General features: G+C 53.4%; 9 protein-coding genes across 9 annotated transcripts; 4 read left to right on the top strand and 5 right to left on the bottom strand.

The window, feature by feature from the left end:
- Window positions 1–89: 89 nt before the first annotated feature.
- On the top strand, window positions 90–1854 carry NECHADRAFT_70215 (uncharacterized protein). The gene is made up of 5 exons (XM_003045130.1): window positions 90–172; window positions 231–275; window positions 339–777; window positions 831–1288; window positions 1338–1854. Exons 1-5 carry the CDS (start codon window positions 160–162, stop codon window positions 1811–1813), a joined length of 1431 nt encoding a protein of 476 aa, XP_003045176.1. The 5' UTR covers window positions 90–159; the 3' UTR covers window positions 1814–1854.
- Window positions 1855–2697: 843 nt separating this feature from the next.
- On the top strand, window positions 2698–3811 carry NECHADRAFT_42977 (uncharacterized protein; the record flags this gene model as incomplete). Its single annotated transcript, XM_003045129.1, has 2 exons — window positions 2698–3582; window positions 3632–3811. The coding sequence occupies 2 exons, from the start codon at window positions 2698–2700 to the stop codon at window positions 3809–3811; spliced, it is 1065 nt and encodes a 354-aa protein (XP_003045175.1).
- A 533-nt stretch (window positions 3812–4344) lies between these two features.
- Window positions 4345–6102, bottom strand: NECHADRAFT_94417 (uncharacterized protein; the record flags this gene model as incomplete). The annotated part of the gene is made up of 2 exons (XM_003044718.1): window positions 4345–5417; window positions 5520–6102. 2 exons carry the CDS (start codon window positions 6100–6102, stop codon window positions 4345–4347), a joined length of 1656 nt encoding a protein of 551 aa, XP_003044764.1.
- Window positions 6103–6407: 305 nt separating this feature from the next.
- On the bottom strand, window positions 6408–7436 carry NECHADRAFT_42924 (uncharacterized protein; the record flags this gene model as incomplete). The annotated part of the gene is made up of 4 exons (XM_003044717.1): window positions 6408–7145; window positions 7194–7251; window positions 7300–7310; window positions 7362–7436. The coding sequence occupies 4 exons, from the start codon at window positions 7434–7436 to the stop codon at window positions 6408–6410; spliced, it is 882 nt and encodes a 293-aa protein (XP_003044763.1).
- Window positions 7437–7878: 442 nt separating this feature from the next.
- NECHADRAFT_104743 (uncharacterized protein) lies at window positions 7879–9908 on the bottom strand. The gene is made up of 2 exons (XM_003044716.1): window positions 9422–9908; window positions 7879–9031 (listed from the first exon to the last, which is right to left on the bottom strand). The coding sequence occupies exons 1-2, from the start codon at window positions 9500–9502 to the stop codon at window positions 7895–7897; spliced, it is 1218 nt and encodes a 405-aa protein (XP_003044762.1). The 5' UTR covers window positions 9503–9908; the 3' UTR covers window positions 7879–7894.
- Window positions 9909–13751: 3843 nt separating this feature from the next.
- On the top strand, window positions 13752–17526 carry NECHADRAFT_100890 (uncharacterized protein; the record flags this gene model as incomplete). Its single annotated transcript, XM_003045128.1, has 4 exons — window positions 13752–13893; window positions 14111–14277; window positions 14340–14503; window positions 14557–17526. The coding sequence occupies 4 exons, from the start codon at window positions 13752–13754 to the stop codon at window positions 17072–17074; spliced, it is 2991 nt and encodes a 996-aa protein (XP_003045174.1). The 3' UTR covers window positions 17075–17526.
- Window positions 17527–17941: 415 nt separating this feature from the next.
- On the bottom strand, window positions 17942–18349 carry NECHADRAFT_43322 (uncharacterized protein; the record flags this gene model as incomplete). The annotated part of the gene is made up of 1 exon (XM_003044715.1): window positions 17942–18349. The coding sequence occupies one exon, from the start codon at window positions 18347–18349 to the stop codon at window positions 17942–17944; it is 408 nt and encodes a 135-aa protein (XP_003044761.1).
- Window positions 18350–19202: 853 nt separating this feature from the next.
- Window positions 19203–21113, top strand: NECHADRAFT_100888 (uncharacterized protein). The gene is made up of 2 exons (XM_003045127.1): window positions 19203–19586; window positions 19648–21113. Exons 1-2 carry the CDS (start codon window positions 19382–19384, stop codon window positions 20913–20915), a joined length of 1473 nt encoding a protein of 490 aa, XP_003045173.1. The 5' UTR covers window positions 19203–19381; the 3' UTR covers window positions 20916–21113.
- A 1241-nt stretch (window positions 21114–22354) lies between these two features.
- On the bottom strand, window positions 22355–24087 carry NECHADRAFT_61944 (uncharacterized protein). The gene is made up of 4 exons (XM_003044714.1): window positions 23669–24087; window positions 23529–23619; window positions 23085–23468; window positions 22355–23020 (listed from the first exon to the last, which is right to left on the bottom strand). Exons 1-4 carry the CDS (start codon window positions 23939–23941, stop codon window positions 22611–22613), a joined length of 1158 nt encoding a protein of 385 aa, XP_003044760.1. The 5' UTR covers window positions 23942–24087; the 3' UTR covers window positions 22355–22610.
- Window positions 24088–24428: the final 341 nt, after the last annotated feature.

Raw genomic sequence — 24428 nt, 5'->3', positions numbered from 1 at the left:
CGCATCACGTGACTGAAAGCTTCCGCCTTTGATGGTCAGTGCATCGGCAAAATCTCGACTAGGTGACCGTCCGTCGCAACCAGAGCTTGGAGTCGACGAGTTGCGCTTTACCCGACGACAAGCAATTGAAGGCTCAACGAGCTTAAAGTAGCAGTCGCCATGCTTTGTGGAAGTAAGCTTGGTCTTTTTCTCTGCGTCTTGAGAGAGCGGTGCGCTGACATGGGCAATAGTTTCAGGAGAAGCTCCTCAGGAGCCCGTCGTGTCCAAGAAATCCGGTGCGTACATCAACAACATCAAAGTTCGCGAGTTCGCGCAGGACAACCGCTGACCTTTTACAGGTGTTGTTTACGAGAAGCGTCTTATCGAGCAGTACATTAATGAGCACGGAACCGAGCCCGACTCTGGCGAAGCGCTCCTCGCGGAAGATCTCCTGCCCATCCACTCGTCGCGTATCGTCCGACCGCGTCCTCCCACCCTCACCTCCATCCCCGCCCTCCTCGCAACCTTCCAGAACGAATGGGACGCGCTCGCGCTAGAGACATATAACCTCAAGGAGCAGCTGGCGCGCACCCGGGAGGAGCTTGCCACAGCTCTGTACCAGCACGATGCCGCTGTTCGAGTTATTGCCCGACTGTCGAGGGAGCGAGACGAGGCCAGGGATGCGCTGAGCAAGGTGACCGTGACGGGCGCCGCTGCCGACGGTGATGAGATGATGGTGGACAGCGTGGAGAAGCTGCCAGAGGAGCTTATTGCCAAGGTGGACAAGACTCATCAGACGTATGTGGTTGCCTACGGTGCATTCGAAGTATTGGAGCTAACATTGCGTGCAGACTATCCAAGGGTCGCAAGAAGCGCCCTGTCCCCGAGGGCTGGGCTACCGCAGACGACATCTCCGCCTTTGAAAACGCGACCACACATTCTCTTCCAGTTCCCGAGGCCACTGCGCTCAGTGTCGGAGGTGCTAGCGCCGCTATTGGAGGTCTGAAGGGCCAGGCCGTCGTCTACGCCACCAACGAGGACAAGGTCGAGGTTTCGATTGCTGTGGAGGAGCCCGTGACGGATGCAGTATGGGCCGAGGACAAGGTCGCCTTTGCTACTGGTCAGGGAAGCGTCAAGGTGTTCCAGGAGGGTAACCAGGTGGCATCGCTGAGCGAGCATGCTGGTGCTGCGACAGCACTGAGCCTGCACCCCAGTGGTACTATCCTGGCTTCAGTCGGCACAGACAAGAGCATTGTGTTTTATGATTTGACTTCGCAAAAGCGTGTCAGCCGCGCTTACACCGATGCTGGTAAGTTTCTACACTCGTCCTTCTAACTGATGTGTTCTAACCGACTCAGCTCTTACTTCGTGCGCATTCCATCCCGATGGCCACCTGTTCGCCGCTGGCACAACTTCTGGCGATATCAAGCTCTTCATGACCAACACTCTGGAGCAAGCTGCAGTCTTCAGTCTGGGTGCCCCCATCCAGGCCATCGCCTTCTCTGAGAACGGTTACTGGTTCGCAGCCACAGCCAAGGGTCAGACTATGGTGACCATCTTCGATTTGCGAAAGGAGGGAGACGCCGCGGTGGCCAAGGTCCTCGAGACTGGCGGGCCAGTCCAGTCCCTGGCCTGGGACTACAGCGGCCAGTTCCTCGCCACCGGTGGTTCTTCTGGAGTGACTGTTCACCAATACACCAAGTCCAGCAAGAAGTGGAGCGAACCCCTGAGGAATTCCACCGCTGCTGTTGCCGTCCGATGGGGAGAGTCCGCGAAGCAGCTGGTGACAGTCAATGGCGAGGGTGTGGTCAGCATACTTGGAGCGAAGGAATAGAGGGAGCTTTCAGGAGGTTACATGACATAAAGATGTGGACTAAGAGGCGGCTGCGTGATTCCCTGGTAATTACTGTACAATAGGCCTCCAACAATGGGTCAAGAGACAGAGGATGGTGTTTGAAAATTGACAATTCAAGGGTTTGGTTTGGTTTGCTTCTGAACAACATTTCGTAGCTGTTAGTGCTGCATCTTGAGCCTCAAACGCCATCCATCAACGCCCAGCCATGATGGATCAAATCCGACGCCAAGGCGGGCTTCCACATGGGCTTAGGTAGGCGCCCACCCCCTGTAACGCAGCCCTAGGGGGTCGCCCTGTTTGCCGCCTAACCACCCCTGGCATCCCACAGAGCGACTTGTTTTTAGTGGCCCATGTAGCGGGGTAGAGGCTTCCAACAGGGTCCGTGGCACTTGTCGTCACGGGCATGGCATGGATGGATGGGCAGCAGCCTTGGCCTTGGGTCAAACGAATCGAGGCCATCGGATTTAAGCGTCGTTTACTTTTGAACCTTTCAACATCAAACTTGATATCTCTCCGCAACCTTTAATTAACATCCAGCCTCGCTCCCACGGCTATTACCTCTTCACCTCTCCCTCGAGACATCTACGCCATTTCCATCGTTCGATCCGAATCCGCCGACTCTGTATCCCTAACCCGCTAGAGCCCATCGCCTCGATAACCCCATCTCGAGCGTATCGCCACGCGACTCCTCTGCCTCGCCAGGCACGGCTCATTCACGCTGCAAGCCTCCTACGCGCCTCTGCTCTGCCTGGCTTGCTTCTGCTCTGGTGAATACGTCACGCTGACTCTTCACCATTGACAAACGCCGCCGCGACGGCCTGAATTGTTCTCGAGTACAACCAACCCTCTGCCATCTGCCCAGCATGGCTGCACACAGGGACAGCATCCTCGAACTCTTCGGTGAAGAGGACCTTATTGAGGTTCACGTCAACTCGAGCCGAAATCCTGCCTCGTTTGCCAATCTCTTCCTCCCAAACCCGAGAAGCACATCATCATCGGCTCAGCCTCGTCCTGTACACCATCATCAATCGCGCCGAAGCGAACGCCGACCGCAACCGCAAGGACAGCAGCCACAGCAGCCTGCACCGGTCATCGACCTCACCGCAGAGCCTGACTCACCAGTTCAAACAAGAGGATCGTTGCCCCAGAATCGGAGCGGGAGGAACCCTAGGAGGACAAACTCGCAGCGGATATCACCTCCACAGCTTTCGAGGAGTGACGGGACCTTTTTCGGGCGCACTGCGAGCATTATCGATCTCACCGTGGATTCTCCCGAGGGCGAGCGACCTTCGAACCCCCCCGGCGGGCGAAATATGCGACCGCGCCCACGACCTGACGAGCTGATCGAGTTGGAGTTGATAAGTTCTATGCCGCGAGAGCAGTCGGGAAGACGCCCGCCCGCCAGTTTCGCCATCGGCTTGACTAGGACGATCGCCGGACTTTTAAGCCGTGATATTATGTTCCCCCCGCCTCAACTGGACGTCTCACGAAACGCCTTTGCCCCACGAGAACCCAGCCCGAAGCCGGCTATGGAGCCCATCCCCCCCGCGCGAGAGGGCTTCACCCGCGACACCTGCACCGATCCCGAGAAAGAGTCTGAGAGCGTCGTCATCTGCCCAGCCTGCAGTGAAGAGCTGGCTTATGACCCGTCTGGTACCATGACCCAAAGTTCTGTTGGAGGCAACAAGGGCAAGCGGAAAAGAGCACCGGGAGAGCACCATTTCTGGGCGTTGAAGAAGTGTGGACATGTACGCGAGGCATTTACTCTCTCTTTCGAGATCAAACTAACATCTCTAGGTTTACTGCGCCGACTGCTTCGAGAATCGCAAGCCCACAAAGTCAAACCGTGACGGCGTCGGGTTCCGTGCTCCTGAAGGGAAGCACCCATACACTGCCGCAAACGACCTGAGATGCGCCGTGGAAGGCTGCGAGACCAAAGTGTCTTCAAAGACGGAGTGGGTGGGCATCTTTTTGTAACGAACACCACAAGACTGTGCACAAGCGCGGCGCCAGCACGCATTGGAGTTGGGGACCTCTGGTAATGAAGTCACGAGTGACGACGGGCATATGGGAAGGGCATGGATTGGCGTTCAGGGCTGTCAAATCGTAGATATTGGAGATACTTTTGTCTCAATCAAGGTCAACAGCGACTGACCAATTGTTGAGATATCTCTAAACGACTCTGGTGAAGATATCCAGGCTTTTACGACCTGGGCGGGTACGATCTCCTGGCAAAAACAAGGGATAATGGAGTACAGGTAACTCAGGTAAACAGAGTAATATTGTAATACAAACAAACGCCGTCGCTATGTAAAGGGGTCTACAATCAGGTGTTACCGCCCGTTGCCCACGTCGAGTGGGATATGCCAATGACTCTAATCAATGCTTCCTGTATGCCGTCCATGTTGATCCCCGAACTCCTAATCTCTCCAATGCCATCTTATAGCATATCATGTCACAATTGTTCCCCTCGTTTATCGTTTGGTGGGCAACAAAGACCCGTCTCATCATCATATCATCAGTTCGAGTGCAATCTCATCCACCCAATCACCGCCGTACGACTCCTGCGAAGCACTCGGTCCAAAACTCGGCTGGGGTGGTGGTTTCTGGTTCTCTTTGTTGTTCTTTAGTGTGGGTGACTTTGTTGGTTCAGCGCGTTGCACTTCTTTCGGGGGTTGGTCAAAACGTCTGGTCGTCATGGGCGTGTTGTGCCTTTCGTTTGTTGTGTAATGTGGAGGATTCTTCTTCTCCTGCAATGGAGGCGCTTGGATCTGAGGAGGTCTCGGTTTGTAGCCTCCAGCGTTCTTCTCAAATGTCTTTTGTGGCTTTGGTACAGTCTTTGCCGACTGTGGTGGTCTGGTGGTCTTGGAGCTCTCAGCTTCAGCACGTGCTACCATGCCAGCCTGAACACGCGCCCGTTCGCGCTGCTGAATCTTCTCCAATGCTTCTGTACGTCGGCTACGATGCAAGGCCAAAGACATTTGCTCGTGCGATCCAGAAGAGGTAAAGAATCGTCTTAGCGGAGGTGAGGGTGAGTCTGAGAGTGGTCCAAGAGATGGTAAGGGGTCAGGGTCTGCGGGTTTCTCAGGCTCTTCGTCGAGAGCCTCTTCCTCTTCTTCAACAATGGCCGAAAGAGGGGGCGGTGCCGAGGGTATAATGTCATCATCTTCCTCGAGCTCCCTTGCTTGTTGAGAAGATGATGGAAAGAAATCATCAAAGTTAAAGAGGATCGCTTGCGTACTCATAGGGGGCGCTTGACGTGGAGGTGATGGAGAGGGTGATGCTGGTGGTCGCTCTAGTCGATTGGGGAGGGCCGGTTTGATGAAGTTGACTGAAGGGGGGTTCGGTCGGTGGAGGCCGAGGTCCTCTTCGTAGCGATTCGCGAGGGGTATTCCAGCACTAGCATCTTGATCCGAGGTCGCAACTTTCATCCCTGGCGCAGATTCGTGCGTCGTCTCGTCTTTGTCCGGGGAGTTCTGATCACATCCCTTCTCAGCCGCGGCTTCGAGGTCCTCGAGCAGCTCCAACGCCAAGTCTTCCTCAAAATCCGCGTCAAGTTCATCGTCCATATCCAACATATCATCTGCTCTTGGTGGGTTTTCCAAAAGGTGTTGTGAATTGTTTGCGATCAAAGCTCCTCCTCTATCCTCCATCAATTCCTCTTCAACTTCTTGCATGTCTTCACGCCTTGGGCTTGAAGAAGGTCGTCGCATTTCATCGTCGGTCATGGCTTCAGCTCCAACATCTGGGGTATCTTGTTCATCCTCTTGTATGCTCTCCAATGTCCGCACTCTCTTCGCAGGTTGCTGCGGTTCCTCGTCGATCGTGTCTGCAATTGTCGTCTCTGGGGGTTCCGCTTCTTCCTCGATCGTGTCGTTCCTCACATCCTTTCCTTTGGCATCCCTCTTCTTAGCGCTTCCATTCCCTCTAACAAACCAAGAAATCGTCTCCTGGCTTGGCCGCACATTCACAAGCGGCAATCCTTTCTTGCGCTTCTCAGCCTTCTCCGCCAACTCTTTCTCTTTCTTTTTCTCCCTGAGGATCTTCGCCTTTGCTGCCGCTTTTTCTTTCTCAAACTCCTTCCTTATTCGCTCTTGTTCCGCCTTCTCCTGTTTCCAAATCTCGGCCCGAGTGAGTTTTGGTCCCTTGTTTGCCGATTTGTACGCCTTCCGTACTTGTTTGGAGGTCATAGGTCGAAGAGGTGGCGTGTCCGGGGATTCTTCTCGGCCCGGGAACTTGGGTATGAGGGTAAAGGTTCGTTGACCCATCTTTTACGTTTGAAAGACATCTGATCTAGGGATTCGGTAGGCAATGGCGGAGCATAGAGGGTGGTGGGCGTGAGGTGGTAGGAAGCGCGATAGATAGTGGGGGATAAGATGGTGGTGTTGACGCGAAGTGGAAACGTGGTCACGTGGCTCCATCAACAAGACAACAAATGCACGGGCTTCCCTTTTAGCCATTATTACCCCAGTATCAAGAAGGGAGGAAGCGGAAAAGATGTTCAATATCATCAAATATGTGTTGAAACTTCACTGAACTTCTTTAATCTGTTCACAATGACATCTGAGAACTCCTACTTGTCCAGAGTCTCAACAGTCGGATCCCAAGCACAAGGACTGTAATCGGTCGTTGCAACATCCTCCACTTCCTCCGCCGTAAGCTCAAAGTCAAACAGCTGCGTATTCTCCAGGATCCTCGAAGGCGTAACACTCTTCACCAGAGGAACGAGGCCCCTCTGTAGACTCCAGCGGAGCAGGATCTGCGCCTCCGTCTTGCCATACTTCTCCGCGAGGGCCTTGATCTTGGGCTCGCCAAAGCGTTCACCTCGCACAATAGGGCAGTACGCCTCAATAGCGATGTTACGGTCTTGGCACCACTTGACGATGTCGGGCCTAGTAAGCCAAGGATGAAGTTCCCATTGACCCACTGAGATGACGCCTCCCTTGCCCTCTCCCCGCTCCGCTTCCAGCTCTTTGATGTATGCCTCGAGCTCGTCTAGATGATGGACACCATAGTTGGAGATGCCAAGGGAGCGCACTTTTCCAGCCTCGACACACTCGACAAGGGCCTTCCACGCACCCTTGCGGGCGTCAGGTCCTCCGTAGGGTGCATGGATGAGAACAAGGTCAAGGTAGTCCAGCTTGGTCTCCTCAAGCGCAGTGTTCACCAGTGTGTGGGCATTTTCATAGCCGAGAGGAAGCTTGCGCATGGGAATCTTTGTAGTGAAAAAGACCTCCGAGCGAGGGATGCCAGAAGCAGAGATGGACGCTGCGCTCTCGCCTTGGTTACGATACGCAGAGGCGGAATCGATCTTGAAGACTTAGCTACATATATAGCTTAAGGTCCATGGGACACTTACATGGCGGTAGCCTATTTCCAGAGCCCTCTTGCAGACATCGGTGGCTTGTTCGAGTGGACTGGACAAGTTAGAAACCATGGCATATAGCCCTCAAGGGTAGGCTCACGTCTGATAGACCTAAACATCAGAGTTAGCATGCGGCCAAAGAAAGGAAACAGTGCAGCATACTCCAAATCCAAGAAGAGGAATCTCATAGCCCGAATTGAGCTTTCGAGTAGAGTTGAGGGCGAGTTTCGATGCCATCTTGCGGCTCATGAGGGGTTCCTAGCTATCCTCAGTATTTGCCGCTGGAATGAGGGGTTGAGACAGTGAGGTCATACACTTTGCGGGTGAGGGAGTTGCAGAGACTAATACACGACTTGGATTGCTATGAGCTTCAATGTTAGACTCTGGGCAGTTGCACTCTTTAAATAGTGTTTTTGGTGACGAGTTGACGTTGTTAAGATGGAGTTAACGTGAGGAGGTGGAGATAATTACGCGGGAGCCTGCATGAGATCACCAATGAGTGTTCAAAGAAAAGTTCCTAAAAGTTCCAACAACAAAATACGAGTATTCAACATCATGAAGCTGCCAATTAATACTATAGTTCTTGAGTCAAGATCCAGGAGATAAGCTTAACACCGAATGATGATTAATCCGTAATAGCACTGACATAGTCTGGCACCGGAGGACACACGTAACATCATTAGTTGAATACTAAACTATATGACACTATCTAGCATCTCTTGTTTATTTTCCTTGTCGGGTTCAGCGTCGTCATGTTCATCAGCATCGTCGTCGTCGTCAAGATCAAGCATCGGATAGTTCAGAATAGCGGCGATATCACCAAGCATGGTCAAGCGTTGTCCGCTCTCATGGTCACTGCTCAGGATTCTTGCCTCGCCGCCGTCACTCCGGACTTTCTCAACCATAGCAACATACTTCTTGCGAGTGGCGAGGTCTTCACTGCGGAACAGCGAGTTGTTGACCAACAGGACACCACCGCCTGGTCCAACTGCGCCATCGTCGACGGCTTTCTGGACAGCCGAGGTGCCGTACCAGGCGCGGCCGTCATCCAGCTTGAGCATATCAAAGAATTGGTCCACGTACTGAGTTTCACGAGCAAATTTCATGTCCTTCATCTTGGCTAGGACCTCGGGGCTTTTGAGCACCTCATTGAGACTGTGGACATGACCCGAGTTGGCGTGAACCACGGTAGCCTGCTTGGCCACGGCGGTGAGGACCTTGTCGGCCTTGTCTCGTCCCTGGTTGGCGATGTACTGCTTAAAGTCACCAGCCACAAAGCCTGGACTAGCCAGCAGCAGAGGTCGAGACTGCGTAAAGTCCATGGTGCGCAGGAGTGTGGACAGCGTCTTCTCATAGAAGCGACGCATACCTGCATCCTGATCCGACGCCAAATCACGCTTCTTGGGGATCACGCTCTCAACACGGACCTTGAGGACGGTCCGGAACTGGGTGATGAGGCAGATGTTGGCAAGTCCTTCCTGCATGACGACGGCTGCTACGGCGCCGTCCTTGTCATCCGACAGGGTCTCCTGGAGGGTGGCTTTGGCGATCGAGTCCCAGCCATCTGGCTTGATGATGGTGAAGGGGCGGTTAACCTCAAGGTCAAGCGTGTGATGGGAGCCCAGAGTGACATGGGGGTTCTCGGCGGTGACAGTGCCAGAGACTCGGAGCGATGAGATGACGGGATCAAAGAACGTGGACTTGACTTTGATGGCCAACTCGGTGTGGACGCGCTCAGACGCCGTGCTTCCCGTGTTGGAAGTAGTGACGACCTTCCGAATGGCGTGAGCGTGGATGATATCTCCAGGGAGGATGAGGTTGTATGCGTGCCACTGATAAGGATGTTAGTAATGTCTTGTCCAGGTGGAATGAGGCGCCGGAACGGCGTCGGGACGGGAGCGGGAGCGGTCAGTGTTTGAAGGGGAAGTGGCTTGAAACTAGAGGCATGTGGTAGGGAGAATACAGGGCAGGAATCAGGTTCATAGCGGGCATAAACTAGCATCATGAGTTGATGCCAATGTGAGGGTGTGATAGTGAAAGAGGGGGAGGGGTAACGGTAGAGAGATACAACAAGGGTCGTCGACGATCGGTAGACGGGAAACGGGAAACGGGAGATGGGAAACCAGGGGGTGATAGGACAGGGCTTGCAGATTGAAAGGGACACGAGGGATGCTGATGGGGGGAGACAAGGGGAACAGACTTTGAGGAATGGGGCGGCTGACCATATCTTCGGGATCCTCGGGGAGGAGAGACACGGTCTCCTCCTCGAGATTCTTGGGGACCTTGCGCGAGACTAGCTTCATCTTGATGGGATGGTATGGATGCTATTCTTGTGGCTGCTTTGGAATCCGCTGACTGGGTCCCAGACCTCGGACCTCGGTGGGCTTGTGAAGAGCGAGAAGTCAGACAGGAACAGGAGTTGGCCCGTGTCTGGGACAGAGCCGCACACGCAGGTGGTCGTTGTGTGTTTTTTGCCCACCTCTGGAAAACCCGTGGATCTCTCAATAGGGATCTGACAACGGCGTGGGGTGTACCCGTTGAACTGCGTGGCCAAGACGAGGCTGGCTGGCTGAAGGAGGCACAGCAACAGCTGGATGCGGTTTGAAGCTGGGTACGGTATGTGTTAGTATGACCAGCTGCTTTCCGTATGGCGTTCAGCCAGGCACGACACCGCAACAGGGTTGACGAGGGTTCGATTTGGGTTCCGAGATGTGACACCTTGGGGGGTCTAGGACCAGGGTTGAATCGGTATCGGTAGTTGACAATGGCCGATCGGACGGACTTTGCTGAAGCCCGCGGGGTTTTAACAACGTCCCTTTTTAACAAGAGCCGTGGCCGGACTGAGTTTTGACTGGACGAGTAAACAAGCTATCTCCGCTGTAGAACAGTTGAGAACAGGATGCACGTTCAAGATTTGTGGGCATGCCGAGTCTAACTTTCTCTCAGGTGGATCTGGGTCGGCCAACGCCAACTGTCCGTTTGGTGGTCCGCGGATGCGGAGGAGGGCAAGATGGATGATGGTCTGCAGCTTAGCTTACCCGCTCCGTAGCTATAGTTAGCGGGATTTTTCTTCGTTTTTTTTTCTGCTCTGCAAGCTGATATCTGCTTTGTAACGTGCATCGTCTTGAATGACTCTGCTCATGGACCCATTCTCCGCATAGGCGTTGCCCGGCGCCGGCGGAGTTTTGTCATCCATGGAAGCCTTCTTGAAGCCCGACGGACACTTTTCACGTGGCCGGGAACCCGCTTACCTAACTTTAATGGCCCAATAGGCGAGCCATTTTGAGTTCGCCTCGGCATTTTGAATTGTTCCATGAGGTTTTTCGGCCCTTAGCTGGAATCAACTTTTTTTCAACCAAGTCAGCCAAGACATCGATCCATGCAAGACCGGCATCTCAGCGCCGACGGGATTTGCCTTGTGCATGTTTTCGCATTCGTTCTCTTGTTCATCTCCGTGTGCCGTGCAGCCTTATCATCTGATGTTCTCGTCGAGGTCGAGGCGGTCACGTCATCATGCCATCTCAAGCCGCCTGCGACGCTGTTATTTGTCACCTGGGGGGGCCCTTGTCGCCGTGTTAGTGCCAGGAGGAGGCTGACGTCGGCTTGATGCGATGCGATGCGCTGCGATGCGGTCTTGCTTGTTGGTGATCCTGAGGCCCAGACCACACCCCTTGCTTTCTCCGTTGCCTACGGACGATGGATCGGTGCAGTGTGCTCTGTGCGGAGGATCGGTGCAGTGTTGCAGCGATTCTACGGAGCACATACGTCCGCGCCGACGAAAGTCCTGACGTAGTCCATCTTGATAGCGCAAGGCACCGGCGATGGTTTTTCCTAGAAGGGAAGCGGGAGGATACGGATCCTAGTCCGTTTGCGAATCGAATACGCAAGCCAAGCTAGTGAGTTCTGTGTCGCCTTGTTAGTGATGCCCTCTGTCGCGCATCTGTCTCACACAGAGTGGTCCAAGGATGGCTGGAATATCCCCTCACCATTCCTTCGTCCTTCCCCTCATTGATTGATACAGAATGGTAGCCTACGTCTTGGACTAGTTATACGGGCTAGACCGACATGTGTCTCCACCAAGAGAATTTCGGACTCAATACGCGGATGGACACGCGCATTGCCATCGGTGCCATCCCGGCCTCGTATGCATCCCCAAGAATTCGGTAACCCTTCCATTGACGGGCTTCCAGTGGAGAGGGTACCTGAACCTGGTGCCGCTTTTAGTACTGGCAGGCTGGGGGTGTCGAGGAGTGCCAGTGTCACGATCCATTCACATCAACAAACTTTGAGGTTGTACGGCTTTGGCTTTTGTCCTGATGCTGTTGAATTGTTGACTTGAACAACCGAGACACTTTATCAATGTCTCAAACGGTTGCCAGGATGTCTTGAAGAGACAGCATTCACCGTTTTACGATCCTCCAATTGCAACTGCGCTGGCACTTGCGGTCTAGATGTCATCGCCTTATTTCCCACATGAACCTTGACGCACCAGAGCGGCGTTCACGCCAAGCCTTATTTGTCGGGCACCCAGACCAAGAAAAAAATAGTACACTGTTAGTCAGCAATGAGACCTTTGCTAGGCTGTAGAGACGTAACTTAGACTAAAATAAATAAATAAAAATATAAAATAAATAAAATATATTCTAAAGTTTCTATAAGTTCTTAGATTTATAATCATAAGCCTTTTATGCGGTGATTCAGCGGATTAAAAGGCAAAGTAGGTACTTACGAAGTGTGCCATGTTTTGGGGGGGACCACTACCTACCTAGTCAGGCCATGGACCAGAGTGCGGTGAGCCACGGAAACGAACGGTTCGCATTGGACGTGGCTGGCCGACTGGGCAACGTTGACTTTTTTTGATAGATGACAGCCGTGCTGTGTCGTCGATCTTTCAGCTTGCCTCCAACAATGACACTGGGAGTTATTTCTGAGCACAGCACAAACACACCCTGAGACTAGACAGCACAGCCAGCACAAAGCTTCCAATAACCTTGCACAAGATGCAATAGCTCAGTCAGAACTCAAAGAGCTAGCCATATGGACGCTTGGTGTCTAGCTTGATCAAGCCCTACATCTCGAATCTGCCCTACGGGCTGCTACCGTTTCCGTACCTTGAAATAGCGGGTATGTCATTCTCCTTTGCCGGATCTTCACTCTGGTGTGGTCTCGTCTTACCTCATTCGGCATCCATCACGCTCTGGATGCCCAGCTTTTTCCCTTCCCTGATCCCCAAACCCCCGCCGACTTCCGGGAAGGGTGTGGTGAATCCTACCCTCCATCCTCACAGTCTCCAGTCAAGAGTCTCTAGCACATGGCAAGGCATTGAGCATTGAGCCTCGCTGCGACTCTTGTACCTGTACTCTCGCATGCCCGCGTATCGAGTTGCTGACGGCATCCATCAGATCAGCTGCACCCACCATTGTCGGTCGTCGTCCACTCATATCAGCCCTCTTTTGACCATTCTCCATCATCTTCATCATCCTCGTGCCCGACGCCTCAGTCTGGTGGTGCTCACTGGCTCCCTCACAACACCCCCTCTTCATCTCTTCTCTGACAACACATCGCATCACGGTATCTATCTCCTTTTTTCTCTCCCCTTTTTCCTCAAGTCGACCCTTTTCACACGCGCGCGCGCCAAAAAAAGAAAGACCCGTCCCGACGCCAGCATCTTCTACGCAGCGCTCCGTCCACTAGACTCTATTACGGTTCCATCCCTCGTCCAGGCCCACCCACCGCCACTCATCTCAGCAGGCAGCTTTCAGCGCAGACAGGAACCCACCGGTCGCCAGGGCCACGCTGCAGCGCTGTGAAGTGTGAAGTGTGAAGTGAGGTGCAGCGAGAGCGCATGGTTGTTGTCCCGAGCTGGTCCCGTCGTCTTCGCTCGCACCCTCACTCGCTCTCGTTTACTTAAACATCACCTAAACGGCGAATGCGAGTCGCATTGGCTAGCCGTCCTTTTTAACACAAGATCCAAGACTCCTTGCTTCAGCCGCACTCCTGTAAGCCATCCATCGTTTCTTCTGTCGCTAGCCCCTCGACTCCCTCGTCAAACCCACCCGTCTGACACGCCCAGAAACAAAGCTCTGGAACCCCCGGACCAACTAACACCCTTACTTCGCACTTTGGTCCTAGGCCTACGGACCTAGGCACAGTGGACGGACATCCACTGAGGGACTCACAGCAACGCCCACAAGGTGACGCCCACACCGTCTTACCTGGTTACCAGCCAGCCCAGCCCACCAACTAGCTGCCGGTCTTAGCCCGCAGGTACCTTGATCCAGCAAGCTGTCCGCCCAGCCTCATCTCGCTCTTTACTCTCGGACCCTTCGGATTGAATCCACAGAACTCGCTACCCCCGGTCCCCGCCACGCCCACCTCCCTCCATCTCACGCCCCCCCACGAGTCCGCGAGTCCGCCAGCCAAGTCCACCATCTCTCGCTTCGTTCGGGTCTGGGGACTTCCACAAGTTGCGCGAGGCCGACCGCCCGCGCACCCCGATGCATCTCGTTCAGACAGATTCTTTAGGACCTGACTGCCCACACAGCATGGGAGATGGCTACCTCAAAGTCTTCCCCTGCTGTGAGGGGTGATGGCGAATTGATCTCCAGGCGCAACTCGCATGCCATATCCAATACATCCGAATCAGCACCTCAGACTCGTCGTCAGAGCCTTGCCGCCCTTTCTGACTCCCAAGGTATGTAACCATCCCGACCTCTCTCCGTCCCTCTCTATATGCATCGTTGGAATTCCTCTTCGCCCCGCTGCTGGGTTGTGCCTGCAATGCCTTGCCATTCGTCCATCTGGACCCGGGAGCTGGGTCATGACAGGCCTTGGGCGCCTCAAATCTCATTGCACGCGATCTAGTCTACTAGACCTCTGTGTTGTCATGTAAGCTGACAGCCCGACCTTAGGTGCCATTGTCACGTCCCAAGAAACCCGCTCGAGCAGGATCTCGACAACACAATCATCTCTATCAAGCTCTCTTCAGAATGCAAAAGGAACCAAGGACGCCAAAGCATCGGTCAAGTCGGCTACCCCGAATCCCACATCCAACGCTGGTCTTGATCCTTTGAGCAAGGTTGGTAGCCTCGGTTTTGTCAGTTGGGCTAGAGAGAGCTCACAGCTAATACACTTACACAGCAAATATACGAGAGAACTAACAGCACCCCCGCCGAACCTTCCATTGCCCAACGACTTCGAAACCCAGGCCGGTCTGATAATACTTCAGCGGACAATATCCAGAGACAAGACTCCGAACTTAGTCAGTCGCAGGGCAACCTTCAGGATTCTAGCAGAGATCGACGGTGCGCATATACTTACAGGTTGAATGTCGTGTGTCAAGCTCATGGTTTAATAGGAAAGGACCATCTTTCCTTAGTCGACTGGGAATGCGCGGAAGCTGGAGGAAGGACGACGGCCTGCAGGACTCCGATTCGGACGTGGGTGAACTGCGAACCGATGGCACATACGCCAGAGCCCTCACATCTGTCATCGGCGCTGGTGGAGGATATATCCCCCTCTACAAGGAACCCCCTCGTTACATCCGCGTCAAAGCGCACAACAAGAAGGACAAGGAATTCAACCATCTGTTCCTTGCCCAAGAGCTTAGCGCCACGAGCCGCAAACCCGGAGAGCCGCATGGCCGTATAACGACAGCAGTTGGAAGCAAGATTCTCAAAGGAGGTGATGCTATCTGGGCTGCCGAGTGGAGCTTGGACGGGCGATACCTGGCTGTCGCAGGAAAGGACCAAATCGTCCGTGTCTTTGCAGTCATCTCTACTCCAGAGGAGCGGAAGGCTCACGAGGAAGAGGAGGCACTCGATGGCACCGCTGGCGAGAAACTGAGCGCTCCCGTCTTCCGGACAAAGCCTATCCGGGAGTTCCGGGGGCACAAGGGAGAGGTTCTTGCCCTCAGCTGGAGCAAGAACAACTTTTTGCTTTCGTCGTCTATGGACAAGGTGGTAAAGCTGTGGCATATGAGCAGAAGTGACTGTCTGTGCACATTCGTTCACAAGGATGTTGTCACATCGATAGCCTTTCACCCCACAGACGACCGCTTTTTCCTGGCTGGATCCATGGACGCGCAGCTACGGCTCTGGAGTATCCCTGATAAGAACGTTGCGTTCCAGGCTGCGGCTGGGGAGTTCATTACAGCAGTCGCGTTTACCCCAGATGGCAAGACTGCTATCTGTGGTGTCCTGAGCGGCTTGTGCACTTTTTATGCCACCGAAGGCCTCAAGCTTCAAAATCAGATCCATGTGCGATCCTCACGTGGCAGGAATGCGAAGGGCAGCAAGATTACCGGCATCCGGACGATAACCATACTAGATGGCCCTGAAGCTGGAAGAGTCAAGGTCCTCATCACTTCCAACGATTCGCGGATCCGAGTCTACCACCTCAACGACAAGGTCATACAAGTTAAATACAAGGGCTTTGAGTGTCAGTCAAGCCAGATCCACGCACGGTTCAGCGACGATGCCAGGTATGTCATCAGCGGCAGTGAGGATCGTAGGGCGTACATCTGGAAGCTCTCTCAAGATGGTGAAATCAGGGACAAGCAGCCCTATGAGTCTTTCGACGCTCATCCAGAGGTTGTCACTGTCGCTTTGATAGCCCCGATGAAGAGCCGACAACTCCTGAGCGCCTCGGGAGATCCTGTTTACGATCTGTGCAACCCGCCACCGGTGACTCTGCGAAGCCTTGAAGAGAGCACACACAGCCAGTCCGGCTTGTCCGAGGAAGACCAGGGTGACTCGCTTTCCAGTACCAAGCGACCCGAGGAGAGCCCCGCGTACATTGAGCGTTCGAGACACCTTGATGGGAATATCATCGTCACCACTGATAGGACGGGGAAGATCAAGGTGTTTCGACAGGACTGCGCTTACCACAAGCGACAACAAGGACTATGGGAGACAGGTTCCAAGCTCTCCAACCGTCTCTCAGGTGTCGGCAGGAGTAGTAGTATCATGTCGAGGACTACCGCCAGCAGTCGTGTTCACTCAAGGCGCGGTTCACTCAACCTTGCTGGACCCAACCCGGTCCAACTCCAGCACGCTACTGATATGATCAACAACTGGCGGCAGGATATTGACGGCAGCAGAAATAACTGGAATGCCACACCGACGCGAAGCGAGCGATCGATGTCACCCAACAAGCCGAGTAAATCACCGCTCAACACTTCAGCAGCCAATCTAGCATCAGAAGCGAGGAGGCAGCCTTATATGTCGAGCCCAGTCGCTCGTAGCCAAAACCCATCAAGCCCAATGGCCCGCAGCCAGATTCCTACGAGCCCAGTTAGTCGAATCCAGAACCCCGCGAGCCCGACAGGTAGTACTGTGTCGAACCGCACCACAATCAGAGCCTCGAGGGATCAGACTCGGGATCAGACTCGAGATCGGAATAGGAACACAATCGCGAGTCCACCAACACCTAGCTTCAGCTTGATTCCCGCGTCTGACCCAGACAAGGATGACAAGGGCGAAGGTGGCTTTTGGAACCGATGGAGAGGAGGCCGTGGAGGACTACGATATTCGACAGGGTTCAGCTCACCATCGAGTCCTAACGGTACTCAGACTCAAGGACATACTCGCTCAGGAAGCGAGTTTCTGAGTGTCAGAGGGGATAGGTCAACTCCCCGGATGAGTCTGGGCATCAGCGATTTCCGACAACTTCGAGCCGAGAACGTGGCTAACCGGCGCAAGTCGGCTGGGCCCATGTTGACGTCGAGGCTCTCATCGAATGGTGACTTCAAGAGAGGGCTTGACGACCGAGTGGAATCTCGAGACTACCTGACACCGAGTAAGAAACGGGTGGACTCGGGTGTCGGCCGTATTAGTGACGAGTCCGCAGATTCCGTCGCCAAGCCGTCATACTGAAGTGAGGACGCCAACAAACGACGAACACGTGAACCTTGATATAGACGGCCGAGCAGCAGGTGATTCAGCACGGCATACAGGAGTCATTCCTTTTCAGCAGCATCTTGGAGGAGTTAGCGTTGATTTCCTTGTCTCTTTTATTCGATTCTTTTCTTGCCCTCCTGTCTTGCGACCCAGGACAAGATACCATTTGGGATAGGCGTCTGATGGGTGGACCCATGTACGAGTAGCAGACTAGGTCTTGGTGTCTAGGGAGGGTATTGCACAGGCGGGATTGGGGCAGTTCAAAAAAGGGGTACCAGAAAGGGGGTTTATAGAAGAGGGGTCGAAGATGAGATTTGGAGGAGGAACACAGCACAAAGGGACACGGCACCACTCTTGGATTATACGGTTTACAAGTAGCCACAAGCGAATCTTTTCTTGATTTATTGAATGAATATTGATGACCAGAATTTTGTCTCGATTGGTGTATGAGGTGACTGCCCAATGCCCTGAGTTGACTCCCTCTCTAATAGTCGTTCTCATTTGCTCTTCGAAGGGAAGTGTTTTCGTCAACAACCGCAACAACAAAAGTAGAAATGTCTGTAATACATAGTATGCAGTATGTGTGTGACACCACGTTTCACGATGTACAAAAGCTTATTTGAACTTGAAATTGTTTTATTCCTGTATACGCTCTTCCTTAGATTGAACTGGCCGATATTCTATCAAGCCCAGTCATGTTCCTTCAGCACTCGGCACCAGTAATGGCCAAGTTGCTCCTGATTATTTATTCTGCCCGTGACGTGCAGGCGGGTATCCTTGCGACGTCGCCTCGACGCCTTTTGCTACTCCGACACCAAGTCCATCGATGGATGCTGACAGCACTTAGAAGTTCTCGTCGGTCTTGAGGGTGGCCTCCTCGGCGGGCTTCTCCTCGGCGGGCTTCTCGCCAGCCTCACCCTTGGCCTCGGCAGCGTAGCCCTCGACGAGGGTCTTCAGCTTGGGAGGGATAGGGCCGACCAGGCTCTCGTCCTTGTCACCGTTCTTGAAGAAGTAGAAGGCGGGGATGGATCGGACACCAAGCTCAAAGGCGAGGTCGGGGACGTCGTCGGTGTCAAACTTGGCGAAAGCGTACTTGTCGGGGATGGCGAGGGCGTCGGCGTGCTTGTTGTAGAAGGGGGAGATGGCCTTGCAAGGACCGCACCAGGTGGCGTGGGCCTGGATGGCGACGTAGGGGGTCTTGTTGATGAGTTCGTTGAACTCGGCCTTGCTCTTGAGCTCGATGACGGACATGATGGGCGATTTGGTTTTGTTGTGGTTGTTGGTTTGTTGGTGAGGGGTTTTGGTGGGGGGGAGAGTTTGTAGTTTGGAGGGGTAGTGATGGAGTTTGAGCTTTTTTGAATGCGATAGAAGTGGAGTAGGTCACTTGGTATTCCGAAGAGGGTTCCCTTATATATATCTCAAAGACAATGGGCAAGAATAGATTGATTGATTAGTAGTCTCTAGTGGGCTCCTCGGGAGTCGGTGGCTGATGAATAAGTCTAGCAAAATGACACAATCGCTATGGAATCCAATCCAATCCCCGGGCCCGGACATGGACGAGTCTCGGAATCTTCTCGTGCATGACCACGCGGGGGTCTCCGTCATCGCTCCGAGTGCCGTTTGGGTCTATTATGCTGACAAAACATTTTGCACAGAGCTCCGCCTCGGATTGGAGGGGCGTTGCAAGGGATATGCAAGCTTTTTGGAAATGATTTGGAATTATGGAGCTTTTCGTTTAATGCAAGGCAAAAAAAAACGTGAATTGAGCTGAACCTTGGAGGTTCGAGGTACTGTACTGTACAATACGTGAACGAATACGATGAGTGTCGGGGACCAACTTTGACTTGAATTTATCAGCAAGCCTAGGGTAAGTCAAGGATGTATTGCAAATTGTTTGATGGAATACACTCAAGAGATGACGTATTCAGCTAGTTTAATTAACATTGCAAAAAGATATCGTTGATAATACAGTAAAACGATGTATCGGGCATCGCAGCTTCATAGTTGACTTCAACACGCATCTACAACATCCTCAATGCGTCTTTCGCTGTCCTTGTCTTCAATGACCGAGTTCTGTACGGAAAATCTCCGGGATTAATGCCCCGCGTCATGGCGGGGTTGGCCAGTCCCCAAAATTTTTTTTCTCTGGGTTGATGGAGGGGCACCAAAGCACGGCGTCAAAATTCAACTTTTTTTTTTATCTTGGCGCGTGGATCTGAGTTTCAACCACGATAAGGAACCAATTTATCGACCTCCTTCCAGATCTTAATACACGAATACACAATGTCGAAGCGAACCGCCGACGCCGATCTTGGCGATGCGCCCCTCAAGGGCGGCGACCGTCCCGAGAAGATGGATGTCGATGACAACACCAAGGATATGGGCGAGTTTGAGGACGAATTTGAGGATGAGTTTGAGAGCGAGGACGAGATTCTTGAGGCTGGTGTCGATGGAAGACCTGATGCTGAGCGCGAGGCTGAAGAGAAGGGTAAGTGTGGAAGATACTGGAGCTACTACGAGGAACACCATCACTAACAGCTTGACTGCAGACGCAATGGACGTCGACCAAGACCAAGGAACCTTTATCGTCGGCAGAAGCAAACTCGAGCCCGGCCAGACCCTCGCTCCCGATCTGACTACCTACGAGATGCTGCACAACCTCAGCACCCCATGGCCCTGCCTGTCCTTCGATATCGTGCGCGATGGCCTCGGCGACAATCGCAAGGCATACCCTGCCACCATGTACACCGTCGCTGGTACTCAAGCCGAGAACGCCAAGGCATCTGACAACCAGATCATGGTGATGAAGTTTAGTGGATTGAGCAAGATGGACCGTGGCGACGAGGGTTCCGACTCGGAGGACGATGACGACGAGGACTCTGACCCTATCCTTGAGAGCAAGTCAATTCCTCTCAACTCGACCACCAACCGTATCCGCGCCCATCAGATCCCCAGCCAAGAAGCTGGACGACCTGGAACTACACTTACGGCGACCATGACCGAGTCTACCAACGTCTTCATCCACGACATCACCCCTCACCTCGCCTCGTTCGACAACCCCGGAACCACCATCACCCCCCAGCAGAACAAGCCCATCTCTACCGTCCGCGCGCACAAGAGCGAGGGTTACGCCCTCGACTGGTCCCCCATGATCCCCGGCGGCAAGCTGCTGACCGGCGACAACGACGGCCTCATCTACGTGACGACTCGCACCGACGGAGGCGGCTGGGTCACAGACAACCGGGCCTTCCAAGGCCACACGAGCAGCGTCGAGGAACTGCAATGGTCGCCTTCTGAGCAATCTGTGTTTGCTTCCGCCTCGAGCGACGGCACCATCCGCGTGTGGGACGTCCGATCCAAGTCTCGCAAGCCCGCCATCACGATGCAGGTGTCCAACGTCGACGTCAACGTCATGTCGTGGTCCCGTCAGACGTCGCACCTGCTCGCCTCTGGCGCCGACGATGGTGTCTGGGGCGTGTGGGACCTCCGGCAGTGGAAGGCCAGCTCGGACAAGCCGCAGCCCATCGCCAGCTTCAACTTCCACAAGGAGCAGATCACCAGCGTCGAGTGGCATCCGACCGACGACTCCATCGTTGCCGTGGCCGCCGGCGACAACACGGTTACGCTGTGGGATCTTGCCGTCGAGCTGGATGACGAAGAGAGCAAGGACACTGCTGGTGTCAAGGATGTGCCGCCTCAGCTGCTGTTTGTGCACTACCTCAAAGACGCCAAAGAGGTTCACTGGCACCCTCAGATCACGGGTAGCTTGGTGGCTACTGGAGAGGAGTTTAGCGTGTTCAGGACCATCAGCGTCTGATTTCTCTGAGTAAAGAGACATTGGTGTCTTTATCATGGAGTGAACTCATGGGATGTGCGGTAAACGATGGAAGGATAAAATGTAGAAGACAGGTTCAAGGGTGACCTGTCATTGATTGAACGGCATGGCACGGCGCATAATGAGATCTGATACAACAAGATGGATTTTGATAGAGGCAATGGCAATTGTTTGGTTTAGTTAAGTCACACCCGACGTTGCGAGGCCTGGTCCGTCACACTACCATTTTCCATTTCAGAACTGCTAGGCGGCTTGGGAGCGTTTAGTTGAGGCCTTGGCTTTCACGTGGCAGTTCTCATGCAAGGAACGGTGAAAGCACATATCGACTCGTGTAGATGAGCTAGGAGGGGGTGTATCAAGGCTTGGTTGGTTGGTAGAAGCAACGGAGTCGACCCATTGAACACGACCATTGAAATGCAAAACCCCGTATAAACGCCTCGTATACAACGATGGATACTCCTCATGTGGAATCCAATGCGAGCTGAACCAACAAGTTAACAGTAGCGAGCATGCGGGCTGAAAAAAGTTCTAGACTATCACATCATGGAAGTCAGCCGAGGCATAACCAACTGCTCTTCTCGTACAGTAACCGTCCATGGCACATGCGCCACAGTTCGAAGCGACATCTAAAAAAAGGGGGTCAGCGCCTCTTTTCTCTTTCTGATGAGACGCCCAGTCACGAAAGGTGAGTGACAGACAAAAAAACACCCCCTTATGCCTCAAACGGGGCCAAGAAATGAATGAGTGTAGGATTGACTGAACTTGAAGGCCGCTCAACTTGTGATAATTATATAACAATTCTAAAACAATACAATTATTCTGATAAGAAACACTGTCTTCTTTAATTGCTATCATATCATTTTTTACCCTGTCTGAAGAGTTACCCTCAAGAGTATGATTCCTGCAGCGTCCCATTTTCTCTTAACCCGCTCGAGGAGATATTTTTCGGGTCCAGAGCCGTAAGCTTATGAGATGGCGTTCTTTTTCGCTAGTCTCAGCCTTAGCGGAAGCCAGGCCTCCCCGGGGCGATGCAGGAAATAGGGGGTGTGATGTTGAGGTTCAAGCCTTCAAGGTGGACCGTTTTGTGCATGGTTTGTGTTGGAGATAGAGTGCGAGTATGAGCCGGGCTTACGGAATCCAGCTTACTTGCGCTGTATCAGAGCCCGATCAATGTCAGATGTGCTGACGGACGCCATCTTGTGCAACTTCGGAGTGAAAAGCCGGAGCTGATCTTGACTAGGCCCTATCGGATGTCAGGGTCTGTTGTCCTAGTTTCAAGCCCGTTCGTTTCTTCTTCTAGAATAGACGTCATGTCAACTTGAGGCTCGAGCGTGGTGACATCTGTCATGACGATCGATGAACAAGCAAGGGTCCTGTCAAGAGGCAGACTTGGATGAAGCAGAAGAAACTAAAAGATTCATGGAAACAAGACTTCTATACAATTCATATCTATAGACGCTTTAAAAAGATTACTGCCCTTGCCCCCTCCTTCAAAGATTGCAAGCTATGATTCTATGACATTGTTACAAAATTGTCTACATTATCGTCGTGCACCTCGCCGGATGCACCATTCGTCGTTTTGAGTCTACAAGCGAAAAGACTCGAATTGGAAGCCCCGCGTAGGGTTGTGCTCATCTAATTGATGTTGGGCGAGTCGTTGTCATGAATTGTCAAATTTTACTTTGACGAGTCTCGGTTCTCAGCGGTAGGGAGAGAGTTCTTCTTGGCCTCAGACTCCTTGACCTTGGACCAGGTGTAGACGAGACCACTGACGAAACCGAGGAAGATGGCAGAAACGCTGCCGACGGTGACGGGGGCGGCGAAGAAGATGAGGCCGCTGATGGCAATGGGCAGCTTGTTCAGAGCACCGACCATGGAGTAGGTGGTGGACGAGGTGACACGGATACACCAAGCAGTGCAGTACGAGATGAAGATGGCGGCCACGCCAGAGTAGATGATGCCGATCGTGATGCGGTTGCGATACTCCTCGGGGAAGTTCTTGGCAAAGTTGGCGCTGGACCAGTCCTCGGTGAGGAGCGAGCAGATAACAAGGACGGGGATGGTGAGGAGGTTGTTGTAGTACATGGCTGCAGTAATAGTTAGCAACGTTTCGACCTTGTGCGTCAACAGGGCCAAGGGGGATAAACATACAGTCCCAGTCCTTAAAGTTCATCTTCTTGATAACCTTGCGCATGCCTAGAACATACGAGGCAGAGCAAAAGACGTTCATAGCCATCCAGAAGTAGCCAGCGTTGAGGGTCGCGAGGGCATCTTTGTCACCAGCGGTCGCGCTGTAGTCGCCCGACATGGCGCTCTTGATATCGGCCCAGGCGGCGACGATGGAGCTCAGGACCATGAGACCGAAGGCGGAGAGAGCGGTGGGGCTGACGGCACCACCGAACCAGAGGACCTCTCCATAGGCGATGGCGATGATGGTCAGGTTCTTGAAGATGGTGTACACAGGCACCGAGAGGTACTGCAGGGCCCTGGTGCTAGTGTAGATCATGCCAACGAGGACGAGCGAGATGGGGTACCCTATGCATGACGCACGTTAGCAAGCCACATCTTTGTGCATCTAAGGCCAAGGGGACGTACATTTCTTGATCCGTTCAGGGTCAAGGGGAGCGAGAGACTTGATAAGACCAAAGTACTTGCATGCTGTGATGGTGATGATGCAGACAATGGACTAGACGAGTTAGAATTGCGCGCGATGCAATGGATGGAGATGGACGCACCTGAATGGCGAGGTAGAAGAAGGTGAGATTCCACGAAGTACCCGATACGACATACTTGTTCACCACGGTCATGCTGATGGATGAAACACAGTAGGCCATGATGGAGAATGGCCCGCTGTTCTCGATCTTGGCCAAGAAGCCCGTGGGAGGAGGCGGGATGGCATCGGTACCGGCGCCGCGACCGACGAGAGAATCATTCTCCTTGTCACCATCGCCGATGCCGTTATCTGGCATATTAGCGACGAAATCGTCGTTCTTCTTGTTGTCAGCCATGATGGATTGGCAGGCGAGGGGGTTCGGCAGGGCGATCGATCGGCAGAAACGAGCGGACGAACAACAGTCAGTCGTTCAAAGGGAGCAGGGACGGGAAACAGATGGTGAACCAGATGATGGTCTCCAAACAAGAAGGGAAAAAAGATGGCTTCCAAGGCCAAAAGCGCGTACGTGGGATGGAGGCCAAGGTGGAGGACGAGGGATAGAGAAATTCGGATATAGAAAAGGGGGGCCGCGCTTGGCAGTGACAGAGCCTGGTCTATCCCAGTTTGCACCAAAGCCGCAGAAGGAAGTGACCTGTGGCCTCTTTCCGTGCCGCGTAAGTTGGCGCTAAATGCATCTTGAATGATGCGAATACCGGGGCAAAGGCACGGGGTGTGTGTATACCGGTTGAAAAGGGGGCTACAACGATCCCTGCCAAGAAGAGGAAATCCGTCATGGACCATGGGCCAAGGCTTGGAGGATGGCACATCCACATCCCATCCAC

Source organism: Fusarium vanettenii, assembly GCF_000151355.1.
Source record: "Fusarium vanettenii 77-13-4 chromosome 6 genomic scaffold NECHAsca_20_chr6_4_0, whole genome shotgun sequence".
Classification (NCBI taxonomy): domain Eukaryota; kingdom Fungi; phylum Ascomycota; class Sordariomycetes; order Hypocreales; family Nectriaceae; genus Fusarium; species Fusarium vanettenii.
Note: the sequence above shows the minus strand (reverse complement) of the source record. Positions and strands in the feature narration are given on the sequence as shown.